Genomic DNA, 12,779 nt, shown 5'->3' with positions numbered 1-12,779 from the left:
TCCAGCTCCGATCAAAACACTTGTGAGGCTGCTGAAAGCATCAACAGATGGAGCAGCTTCTCCTTCCTCACAACCAGTTTCTAGGCCAAGACTGTCCACCAGTTTCAGAAGCCGGAAATGAAGATGACTCTCAAATGGCCCCCAGACTACGTGGTGAGTGCGGGTTGGGCCACTGGGGGATTACCGGCCTCCATAAACTAGTCCTTTCCTCTCTGTTTAGCCGTTGCTCTTGCTTGAGGCTCCCTCAGCAGGAGCCCTTGAGTGGACAAAAGCCCCAACTAGTCTGAACTCATCACCCTCCAGTCTAGAGCTTTCATGTTATTTGTAGCCCAGACGTCAGAAAACAGCACTTTTCTTTTTATCCATGTTACCCTGCATGACAGGGTGCTAAAAAAACTCTCACGTGCCTTCCTGTAGAAATTTCCAACACTCAGGGTCTTCTCTGTTTTGTGACTCACACAGGCAATGCCATCCCTGTAGCTAATCCTTACACCTTCATCTGAGAGAAAACGGGCCTTACATTTACAGTATTTCGGTTTTTTCCAATAGTATACTACATCTGACACCACTGAAATATAGCAGTTTAAAAACCAACAGTGCTCATGCAAAATGGCTTTAAGCCCAGTTGGAGATGAGCTCTAGGTTATAGATTTACGCCAAAGAATCCCACACAGAACCACCTCAAGATAACACCAAAGCCCTGATCTTTAAAGGCCAAAGCTTTGCGCAGGTGCAACGCTCATGCAACACTCGTCAAACCCCAGCTTCCACCTTCAACTGGCAAATTTCTACCATGTCATCGCCTTTGGGGATTCAGCGGATGCAGACCAAACCCATGTCTGTGCAGCAGTTTCCAAAGCTTCCAGATATCACATCTATATTTAAACCCAGTTAGTCACCTACATTGGCCAAATCAATCTACTTGTAAGTGGAATACATTTTCCAATAAAAGACAAATATGTGTCTCAAAAATGTCAAAAATCTAAAGAGCCAAAAATCTCATTTTAATTACCAAACCAGAAATCATAGCAACGGCAGGATTATTAGGAGCTAATACTCGTACAATGTTTTCAAAGTGCCAAGCACTGTGTTCGGTTAAAAACAACGACAACTGGGGGCGCCTGGGTGGCTCAGTGGGTTAAGCCGCTGCCTTCGGCTCAGGTCATGATCTCAGGGTCCTGGGATCGAGTCCCGCGTCTTGCTCTCTGCTCAGCAAGAAGCCTGCTTCCCTCTCTCTCTCTCTCTGCCTGCCTCTCCGTCTACTTGTGATCTCTCTCTGTCAAATAAATAAATAAAATCTTTAAAAAAAAAAAAAAAAAAAAACAACGACAACTGTTCTGCCAAAGCTTCTCCAGTTCTGTGCATTTTGCCTTCTCCACTCATCTCAAAACAACACACCAGTTCAATCTAATAGAAGGGGTGACAATGAATGCATAAGAGAAACCTCAACCACAAGACCCCCTGGCTGTCCCCCCACCCCACCACCAGTCTATTACCACTCCACTCTAAGTAGCGCCCCAGTTCCAGCAGCACCCACTCTTGGGTCCTCAGGCTGCTGTGAGAGGCCCTAAAGCTCAGTACCAGATTTGGAGTTGGAGTCGGACAATCTTGTATTCAAATGTCAGCCCTCACCTTGAGCAATTTAGCCCGGCTTTTGGTGTCTCCTCTTCCTCCTTTGCGAAATTTGTAATGACAATTTGTAGCTCATAGTGTGTGTATGTAGATTGGGTGAAACAGTGTATATGAAGGGGTCCCCAGAGAGCAAGGACTTGACTAATACCTGATATTATTATATCCATTCTACATACCTTGTTGCAAAACGTACAAACCATACAGGAAAATGTGAATCACCTCGGAAATAAAAGGCAACCATGAAATATTCTTTCACTGATGGATTATCCAAAAGTAACAGAATCTCTTGATTTTTATTATAGCCATCACAAGCTTCTCAACTACTTTTCTGTGAACTGTCCCTAAGAGGGCAGAAAAGAAGAGATGAAAGAAGATAATGGTAATGAGTAAGGCATCATAATCCTAAGCAAATGCTGGCTTTTATCCAGCACTGGGAAAAGAGAGAAAATGGAGATGAGGCTATCAAGAGCCAAATCTAAACTACCCTATATTGCAACTTGTTAAAAAGTGGTATTTTCTATCAAAACATAATAACTGCCCAGACTTCCACTGTGTTAAAGGTAACAGCTTTTTCTAAAAATGAGCTCCTAGGCACATGTAAACTTTTCTAAGTCTACCTGAAATATACATATTCCTTACTGAACATATCAGCTTGTAAACACATAGTAAAACTCATTGATCAACTTTCTGAGGCTGTGTAGAAAGGGTGCAGAGAGGAGGAAAGTACCAACTGAGCAAAAATGTAAACTAGCTAAACTGCGTTCCCACTTAGGGAACGTTGAACTTGAGAAAGAGTACTTTCTCCCCCCATGGCCTCCTCCTAGGCTTGGAGATCACAGAGAGGGAGTGGTGAGTGAGGGGCAGTGGAAATGATAGAAACATGTTGGATAAACCAAAAGCATGTGTCTTCCAAAATTCCACTGCAGCCCCAATCCTGATAGTATTTGGAGGTGGGACTTTTGGGAGATAATTAATTTTTTTTAAGATTTTTATTTATTTATTTGAGACAGAGAGAGAGAGAGCAAGGGGTGGGGAGGGGCAGAGAGAGAAGGAGAAGCAGACTCCCCCAAGCACAGAGCCTGATGTGGGGCTCAATCCCAGGACCCCGAGATCATGATCTGAGCCGGACGTGGATGTTTAACTGACTGAGCCGCCCAGGTGCTCCTTGAGGTTACTAGATTTAAATGAGGTCATGAGGATGGGGTTCTCATTGATGGGTTAGTGTCCTATGAGAGGAGGAAGAAACATCAGAGCTTGCTTGCTCTCTGCCATGTGAAGACAAAACAAGAAGGTGGCCATCTGCAAGCCAGGAAGAAAGCTCTCATAAGGCACAGAATCTGCCAGCACCTTGATCTTGACTTCCCAGCCTCCGTAACAGTGTGAAATAAAAGTCCATTGTGTATGCCCGGCCGTTGATGGTATTTTGGTACAGCAACCCAAGCTGACTAAGAAAGTGCCTGAGCAGAGTCAGGGTGGAGAGTGAAATGAAGAGGAGGGTATGTTTTCAGCAATAACTTAAAAGTCTCCAAACAAAGTAATTGGACTCATTTTAATGTTATTAGTCATTAAATAGGAAACATAAATAATACATTAAGTGGTCATTTAAAAATGCCATTATTTCAGAAAACCAAAATCACCCAACTCAATCTCAGCTTACCAAGGTACCTCCAATGACATCCAACATCTTTTGACACTCATTTCAGGGAGCCTTCTGGAGTAGGGTCAGGATAATCTCTCTATCCTGCTCTGGAAAGCCTCAATCAATGGGCTCCTTTGCTCTCTGTTTTCCAGGTGTGTTTGGACAAAAATGGTACTGGCTGGAGATCAATGGAGGGGAAAACAATAGCAAGGAGGCATTCACTCCTTGGCTCTCCATGCCAGGCCCAATGGCTGCAGTCCTCCTTAAGACCACAGCTTCTGGGGGCTTCCCTGACCAAGAGGTTTGGTTTCTCAAATTCCCATAACCATTCCCTAATGTTACCTCTTCAAGGTGATGACAGTACCCTCCTCTTCTAGTCTTAGGGGGTTTCCATGTCATTTCTTGAGTTCCTTTCATCTGGCCTGCACATCTGAATAGTCTCTTCAGTAGATTAATTTCAGTTCAATCCCTGTGCATACGCAATCTGTTTCCTACCCAGATAATTGGACCAGGTGCGAGGAAGACCTGAAGAGTCAGTCTTGTCTCACCTGGGTACCAGGTTTAATTACAGCCCAGACTCTGACTGGTTACTGGCATCCCCTGTGGGAACTGAGCTCTTTACACTCAGCAGAGAACCTCACACAGAAAATAAGTAAACACCTTCTATTTCCCAGTCAGAGGTCTCAACCTAACTTGACAGCGGTCACTCTTGTTGAGCCCCTGAATTTCAGATCTGACTTGCCCACCTACCCCTGAAATGCTCACCTGCTCCTCCAGACTCTGGACTCTGTCCTCCCGCCTGGTTCCATAGGGCTCATTCCCTCCTTGCTATTCAGATTCTTGGCCTTAATCCCTCACCAACCTGGTACTAAAGGTTCTGTTCTGCCCTCACCAGCATGCCCTATCCCGCTTTAGCCCAAGTCCTGCCTGGTGATCACCAAGGATGATCTTTTCTTTTAAGATTTTATTCATTTATTTGACAGAGAGATAGAAGAACAGAAGCAGGCAGAGCTGGGCAGAGGGAGAGGGAGAAGCAGGCTCCCCACTGAGCAGGAAGCCTGACATGGGACTTGATCACAGGACCCCGGGATCATGACCTGAACTGAAGGCAGATGCTTAACTGACTGAGTCACCCAGGTACCACATGGGGGAAGTCTCCATAGAGAAGTATCACCTCTGAAAGTCAGGATCTTACACTACATTATCCTTTGTGGTTTGGGGACTTAACTAGCAAAATCAAAAGGGAGAATTTCCTGTATTTCTTAAAAATTAATTTAACTACTGAGGAAAGCAATGAAAATTAGAAAGATTTTCTCACTGACTATAATTAATACATTGTAAGAAAGGAGAGGGACTGAACTGTGATGAAATGAGCTATGGCAGAAAATAAATCTGAGTTTTACTAAATCAACTTGGAAGATTCACTTGGGCTTACTAAACTTTATGCTCCATTTTAAAATGAAAAATATGGTGATGCCTGGATGGCTCAGTGGGTTAGTCTCTGCCTTCGGCTTGGGTTGTAATCTCAGGGTCCTGGGATCGAGCCCCGCACTGGGCTCTCTTCCCCACTCTCTCTGCCTGCCTCTCTACCTGCTTGTGATCTCTCTCCCTCTCTGTCAAATAAATAAAATGAAAAATATGATGAAAATGACCAGCAAGACTCCAAAAGCTAAGAACTAAATATAAGCCGATATTATGTCACATAGACCCATTTTCAGCTCCTCCTGGCCTTGCACGATACAGGACAGGGCCCCAGCAGGGCAGAGGTATGGAAGAGGCTGCGATGGCAAAGCAAGCTATCAGGATTTACAAACCCAGTGAAACCTGAGGGGAAGTCCAACCTCAAAAAACCAGAGTGGGTTGGCTACCTGGTGCACACTCTCCACACTTGGAGACTTTCCAGCTAACCTTGGAGGCTCGGAGTTTGACTTCATGAATGAGAAATCGGGCTGCCCCTATAGGAGTAAAGGACGACAGAGGCAGGGCTATGACTAGTACCCCCAAATACATTCAATACTACCCACTCGGCTAGAGGTAGCCCCAACCTAATTCATCTGGCCAACAGTCAATTCAATTCTTTCAAAAGCAACACTAGCATATCCGAGAAGCTTGTTAAAAATCCAAAACTCGGGCCCCACCCAAGGCCGACTAAATCAGAAACTCTGGGAGTGGGGCTAAGCAATCCACATTTTAAGAAGACTTTCAGGTGGGGCACCTGGGTGGCTCAGTGGGTTAAAGCCGCTGCCTTCAGCTCAGGTCATGACTCCAAGAGTTCTGGGATCAAGCCCCATATTGGGCTCTTTGCTCGGCAGGGAGCCTGCTTCCTTCTGTCTCTCTGCCTACTTGTGATCTCTGTCTGTCAAATAAATAAATAAAACTTTTAAAAAAAGAAAAAGAAGAAGACTTTCAGGTGATTCTGATGTGCACTAGAGAGCACCGACATAGAGAACAGATAAAAATGACTTTTTTCACAACAGTTCTACCCCTCCCCCAAATAATTACCAAAATTATTATTATTTATTACCATTAATTATTTACCAGAAGGTGGGAAAAATGTTTCTTTTCCTTTTATATACAATCAATTTGGGATTATCCTCACTGATTCAGAAAACCATGGAATGGATAACAAAGTCATTAATCACTGACTTAGGCACAATCTCTTATGAAAGATTCACCATCCTCACTCATTAGTCTTTACTTACCAAACTTCAGGGATATTCACTGAATCCCTAGCATCTACAACAGAGTCTGGCACAAATACTGGCTGAGTGAATAAATGGGCACAATGAATGGAGTTCCCGAGAAAGAGGGAGCTGGTGATGCTGCCTATCAACACAGAATCATTTGGAAACTAACAATGTCCTGTGCCTGATCCACAAAATAGTTAACACGCGCAAATACGCACACACACCACCAGAGATGGCTGCAAGTCTACTGTACTGTCAAAACTCTTCTCTACAACTGGCTGCCTAGTCCCGGCTGCCTCCCAGCTGCAACAGCTGGTATGAGAAAAGACTTGTAAGAACCAACCCCCGCCCCCCGCCCTGATCTTCCCAGAGAGAGGTTCAACCACCCGCCCTGAGGATTTCTGAACAAGAATTATACAACTGGCACAGTATGAGGAGTGAGCATTCTGCAGGAGTCTCCTGTTGGAGTACTATTTTTGAAAAGGCAAACAAGAGGGAGACAAATTACAAGGAAGTTGCATTTTTACAGCAATTGGGAGAAAAAGCTTACTTCTTACCAGAAATGGAAACCCATATGATATCACTGTACTGCATATGAATTATTAATGTTTATCATTTTTTTTATAAATTAGGTATTCAGGAAGGTTCCTGTTGACATCACGTTTGACATCATAATGCTTCATCATTCTAAAAGCTTAATGAGATTAATTATTGCTAGAAAAAAGGAGAGAGAGATCAAGCACACATTTTTGTACCCTGGGGAATACCAGAGACCAAGTAGATAATGAGAATATGGTCTATAATTGATGTACAAAGAGGAAATTAAAAAAAAAAACCATTATGACCCACTACCACTGTAAACAGGACCAAATAGCAAGGACTTTATTTTTTTCCCCTGAGCATTTTGGAAAAGGGCGGGGCAGAGGAGGGGTGAACGGTCCAGACATGGGTGACTAGCACCTATCTCAAACTGTTAAGGCAGAAACATTCTTATTCTAAAAAGAAACGTAAACAAAGTTTTTATAAAATTATCTCATCCACAAAGAGTATGGAACATGTGAAGATAGAAAAAGATAATATAACCCTGAGTCACAAGTCCTAAAAGGATACTATTAAATATATTAAAGCAATTCTGTGATAATAATTCTGTATGACTTGTCTAAATAATAACTCTGGTCTCGAATGTATTTTCAAATATATAGTTTCTGAGATTTACACAGATAAATTAGTGTTGAATCACTGAACCGGCAGTTTCATTCCCAACATTCTTAGTAAAAGGTTGGAATGAATTAAGCTCTTATTTGGAAATCCTGTTGATAAAGCAATGTGAGTTAAATTCCTATTCAGGTCAAACCTTTAACACTTCAGCCAAGTAGCAATGATATTACTACAAGTTTATACCAGATGCTAATAATTGGGACTCATTTTCCCTCCAGTTTTTTTCTCCATTTGCTAAATAACCTCTTGAGGGAAGTATTAAAACATGGAGAATGAATTCATTCATTATTCCTTCTTTCAATAAACAAACATGGAATAGCCAGAGTCGCCAGATATTAAATTGGGATTCTTGGTACTATGAAAGGCAGAAATATACAATTTCTCTTACACACCCCCGAAAAAAAAAATTACCACAGAGTTCATAAGTTGTCACCATTCTGAACTACTTCAATATCTTCACGTTGCCTTTTCAACAAGAAGGCAAAGGCTATTTTTTAAAATAACATCCCTATTTAATTATCTCACCAAATATATCATTTTAACCCCATGAAATTGCTCCTGATGCTTTTAAAAAAAATTTTTTTTTACTATTTTTTTTGTGTGTGTGGGAGAGAAAAGCTTGAGAAAAAGATAACGTTTGACACATGCCTCTGTAACAAATGTTCAATTGGTAAGTTGTACTGTCAGGAATCCAGGGCTCCAGCCTTTGGATATTTTATCATCACATGGTTAAGATTCAAAAGCTAGAAGAGAAAGTTTATACCTGGTACATAGTAGGTGCTCAGTAAATGGTCTTTTTTTATCATGATTATTATATTAGTATATTATATGACTGCTACCAGAGAAATAATACCACTATAAATAAACTCAGGTAAGCTTCATGTTACAAAATCGGATTCTGTTATAAGTTCACTAAAAGGAGCTCTTGGTCTTCCAGACTCAAACCAACTCATGCCATCCTTCTCTTCACCTTTCCACTGAAGGCTGATTTGATCCAGTAAAAGCCAGGTGCCTATTCACCCTAGGCCAACTGTTGAATAACTTTTCAAGTACTAAACATAAAATTTTCTCTGCCAAATAATTAATTAATTACGGTCCCTGGTAATCTATTGACCATGTAAAAGCTGTGATTCTACACAACATTCAGAGTCATAGGGATGTATTTCTTTTTCCCTGTGCACAATGGAATGTGCCATTGTCATTCTGTTTGCTACAATGATAAAAGGCCCAGTGGCCAGACTTACACAATGAAAACCCTCTTCAATTTCATAGTATTTTGAGAACATACAGGAGGGCACTATTAACACAGTCATTTTTCTTCTGTCACTAAGAAATTGCTAGTGGCTGCTTTAATGATTTAAACACTTTTTTCCCCCCCACTTCCTCAAAATCCCACTCTCCTGTGAGATGAGAGGTATGTTCAGAATCTTTGCCTCAGCTGCACTGCACTGGACACCGCTGCCCCTCATGGTAGCTCAGCTGACCCTCCAAACTCACAGCCAGGTGCCCTCAATTATGTCCAGGAGACGGCCAACCCCAAGAAGGCACAAACAACAGGTTCCACTCTGGTCCTCTTCCTCTTTTTCCCTTCCTACATCTCTCCGCACAACACAAACACCCTCATTCATTCACAAATCCCCACGCTCGGCCCCTGTGGTGAAGACTCCGTGCAGCTGGCTCTCCCAGGTAAAAAGCTGTACCCGAGGAACTACCGTATCCCTGCACCCGGTCTGCACCATGCACCTGCAAGGCAGGCGGATTCGAGCCCGGAGCTCAGATTTCATTCAGCCAGCCACCAGAGGCTCTCAATGATACCACCCCACCTCCGGAGTTAAGGGAACCACAGCCTTCCTTCCCTCAGTGAGAAACGGGGCCAGCCCACAGGCTTCCCACCGCGCTCCCTTCTCCACGGGTCCCCTGGAACCAGCTCCCAGGACCCCTCCAGGGGTCTCTTCCGCTCACATTTCCTGGGCCCGCATCGCTCCCACACAGGAAAAGTAAACTCCTCCTTAGTGACAACCTCCCAAACCAACCGCGTCACGGCCACTCAACTCTGCCGGAGCCCCCTACTCATGCCGGCCCCGCCCGGACGGGGCGGGCAGCCCCCCACCAGCCTGAGCCGTTTACCTTGACGCTGGTGTAGCTGGTCTGGGTCTCGGCCTCCGCGCTGCTGCAGCAGTGGCGCCTCCGGCCCCTGCAGGTGGTCGCGGCGGGGGCTGCGGAGCCCGCGCTGCTGCTGCTGCTGCTGCTGCTCCCGCCGCTGCCCAGCTCCGCGCGGGCCCTGCGGACGCGGGCGGCGCCGGGGGGTCCCGAAGCGCCGCTCGGGGGAATAACGTCGGCGGCGTCGGTCTGGACGAAGAGGCCGTGTGGGGGGGCCGCGGGGCCCTGCGACACGCTGGTGGTCTGGCGGGGCGAGTTGGACTCGTCCGAGTCCCGGCAGTAGATCACGCCGCTCTGCGAGACGTGGATGCTGGGGGCGCAGCCCATCCCTCAGCCGGGCTCCCCCGCGCGCCGGCCCGCGCCCCCGGCCGCCGGGACCCGGGGCACCCGCGGCCACCTGCAGTGAGGGGGCGGGCTCCTCGGCGGCCGCGGAGGCACCCGGACTGCGAGCCCCCCGGCCTGCCTGGCCGCCGCTCCGTCGGGCTCGCCGCGGCGGCTCCAGCCGAGCCTCGGGGGGCTGCGCGCGTCACCCCAACTTTCCCTTCTGGGCCATCTTCCTCCCCGAGCGGGAGAGCGCGCACACACAGCGCCCCGCGCGCACCGGCGGCCGCCACCCTCCCTGCCGCGGCGCCCCAAACACGCTCCCCGCGCCTCCGCCTTCCCCTCCTCCCTCGGCTCGGCCCGCGCCGCCGCCCAGCTCAACCTTGCCGGGCTCCCGCGCCCGCGGCCCCTGGGCCAGGGCGCCCGCCCGCCTGCACCTTCTTTCCCCACTTTCGGTCCGCGTCCGTCCCCCTCCCGCTCTCGTTCCCACCCTCCTTCCTCTCCGAGTGCTCCCGCTCGGGCCCCACTGCGCCCCACGGCCCGCCTGGCGCTCCCTGAGCTCTCCCCGGCCGGGCGAGATTATAAGATTCGGCTCGGCCCCTGGGGCCCCAGCGCGCAGCAGCTGGCACCACGCCTCCGCGCCCGCCCTCCTCCTCCGCGGTCCGAGGCCTCGTCCCTTCTGCGCCCGCTACCCCTCGTGGCACTCACCCCAGGCCGGCCCTAAGGGCTGTGCAGCCCAGGGGAGCCCTGCAATATGCCTCTTTCCCCTCACCAACACACCGTACCACACCCCCGAGCAAAACACCAAGACGCCCCTCCCCAACAGCCCAAGCCCACCCAGCTGACTAGCTCTCCTCTTGGCGCACTCAGGTAATTAAGGAGATACCTCATGCTTCCGTAGTCCGCCCATCACTTCCCCCCACAGGGTCTGAGGACTGAGTCTTCAGAAGTCCATTCCATGTCTAACCTCAACATTTGGAGGTTCATGCCACGGAATGAGAGACCCTGCAAAGGAAGGAACCCTTAAACACACAAATTCCCTTAAGATCCTAAGATCCATGCAAGGAACAGAGGAAGCTGTCCGTGTGCTCTGGGCTTTCGCCTCCAGAGTTTTCACCTCCTGCTTGGATGTCACCTAATTTTCACCCTGACTTCTACCCCATCCAGCCTCCTGTTGTCCAGGGCTCTCCCTCTGGACTGGGCATTCAAAACCGCCTTCCCTCACTTCCCCAGGTGAGGCATACATGGGCCAAGCTTCACTCAAGGAGAGTAAGATACCTTTAGAAGCAAGGCTGCCATTCAGTCTCCCCATATGTGGATTTGAGATGCGAGACACCACTGCCATTCATTCATTGGCCCTTTTAGTGATTCCTGCCTGCTGCGACAGCGGCAGAGGGGAGAAATGTGGTCTAAGAAAGGACTCTATCTAGAGTTGTTTACAAGGGCAAGGACAAGAACACAGAGTCATAATGCTAAATACAAAGAAGTATTCAATTTGAAATAATTTCTTTGCTTCATCCCTTCCTCTCTTCATACCATCGACTTTTAGAGTGGCTGAAGACTTCGAATGACAGCTCCTAACCTTTATAGAAAAGCAAGATAGGGCGCCTGGGTGGCTCAGTGGGTTAAGCCGCTGCCTTCGGCTCAGGTCATGATCCCAGAGTCCTGGGATCGAGTCCCGCATCGGGCTCACTGCTCAGCAGGAAGCCTGCTTCCCTTCCTCTCTCTCTGCCTGCCTCTCTGCCTACTTGTGATCTCTCTCTGTCAAATAAATAAATAAAATCTAAAAAAAAAAAAAAAAAAAGAAAAGCAAGATGTCACCCCACATCCCAAATGCAAATATAGAGAGGGAAAAGAACTAGTCTAACCTAATTCTATCTTTGTTTCTCTGTTTCTCAGTTTAGTACTCCTACCTTCCACTTTTTTTGTTGTGTTTTTTTTTTTTTTTTTTTTTGATGGCATGAAAAAGTCTATCTTTGGTTGGTTATTGCAGAAAAAGTCTATGCTATATTTCTAATGGACAGGCAAATTGCTCATAAAATTTCTGGGCAGTTTAGGTTTCTCCAAGAAGCAAATTCTACGATGGTGTTTAGCAGGCAAAAAAAAAGGGGGTTTATTCTTTCTTGGAATCTACAACTGGAAGGGAAGGAGGAGGGTTGGGGGAAGAGATTGAGCTATGCTGTGGTCTTAATAAAAGCCTCAGCTCTCCCTAAGGTGTCGGGGGGGCGGTGGGGGGGATGGATTCGGTAGTTGGGGTGAGGATTCAAAATTGTCCTGAGGTAAAGCTGGGAGGATGGGCCCTTCTATTTCCACAAGATGCTTGTAGGCCACCTCAGCAACTGTGCAGAAGGTGTCTCTCTTCAGCTGAGCCAGTCCCCTTAGGAGACCAACAGCTGAACTGAGGGCTGTCTGCTGGCAGCTCTCCCCCAGCCAGAGTGATATTTCTTTCCCGGCATCATGACCTCTTCCACAGTTCCCTCCAGGCTCCCTGGGTCCATACTTCCTTGGCCCTACCCATGCCCATAAGAGCATCACATTAAATGGTCAAGACAGATAAGAGAGATAATCATTCATTTGAAAAAGGTCCAAGTCTCAAGGCTGCCATCTGCTCTGCTTCCAAGAGACTGTTCGGAATCTGAGCAAATACCATCAGAGTTAAATTCCAAAACTGTTGCTCTCCATACCAATCCCAGATTCATGTGAAATCATGAGTTAATCATTCCTAAAGCTAAACTATGATTCTCTCATATATGATCATTTCAGTCATCCTTCAAGGAGCACCCAGGGGCAGCTTTTTGTGAAACTTAGAGCCATGTTAATTGTCATGCTACAGTGACCACTTCAGAGTTTCCTCTAGGAATGTGGTCACTATGAGGAAACCACTCAGAGAAAAGGACCAGTCACTGGCTGAGGCTTTTGAAGACAAGAAGATAAAACAGAAATTACAAGCAGTCTTCTGGTGGAGAACACTAGAGGCTGGATCATGAAGGGACAAGTCAACCAGAAACCAATTCAGGTTGATCTTTCTGCATTAAAAAAAAATTAAAAGAACGACAAGAAGATTAAGCCTTGAAAGAGTAAGTAACATCAAGGTAGCTATCAAACAGTATGAAGATGCTTTA

General features: G+C 46.7%; 1 protein-coding gene across 5 annotated transcripts in view; it reads right to left on the bottom strand.

Moving 5' to 3' along the window:
- PDE8B (phosphodiesterase 8B) overlaps positions 1-12,779 on the bottom strand; it is a 284,085-nt gene that overhangs the window by 245,022 nt on the left and 26,284 nt on the right. For 3 of the 5 annotated variants that reach the window (XR_007127458.1, XM_047730023.1, XM_047730024.1), the window contains exon 1: positions 9,304-10,250. The exons of the other annotated variants lie outside the window; for them this stretch is intronic. Coding sequence is in view for 2 of the 3 variants with exons in the window: in XM_047730023.1 (XP_047585979.1) it covers positions 9,304-9,663 (360 nt within the window). In the remaining variant the exon portion in view is untranslated. Of the gene's footprint in view, positions 1-9,303; positions 10,251-12,779 lie in introns of those variants that run through there. 5 annotated transcript variants of the gene reach the window in all.

The sequence above is a fragment of the Lutra lutra genome, chromosome 5 (assembly GCF_902655055.1).
Source record: "Lutra lutra chromosome 5, mLutLut1.2, whole genome shotgun sequence".
NCBI lineage: Eukaryota > Metazoa > Chordata > Mammalia > Carnivora > Mustelidae > Lutra > Lutra lutra.
Note: the sequence above shows the minus strand (reverse complement) of the source record. Positions and strands in the feature narration are given on the sequence as shown.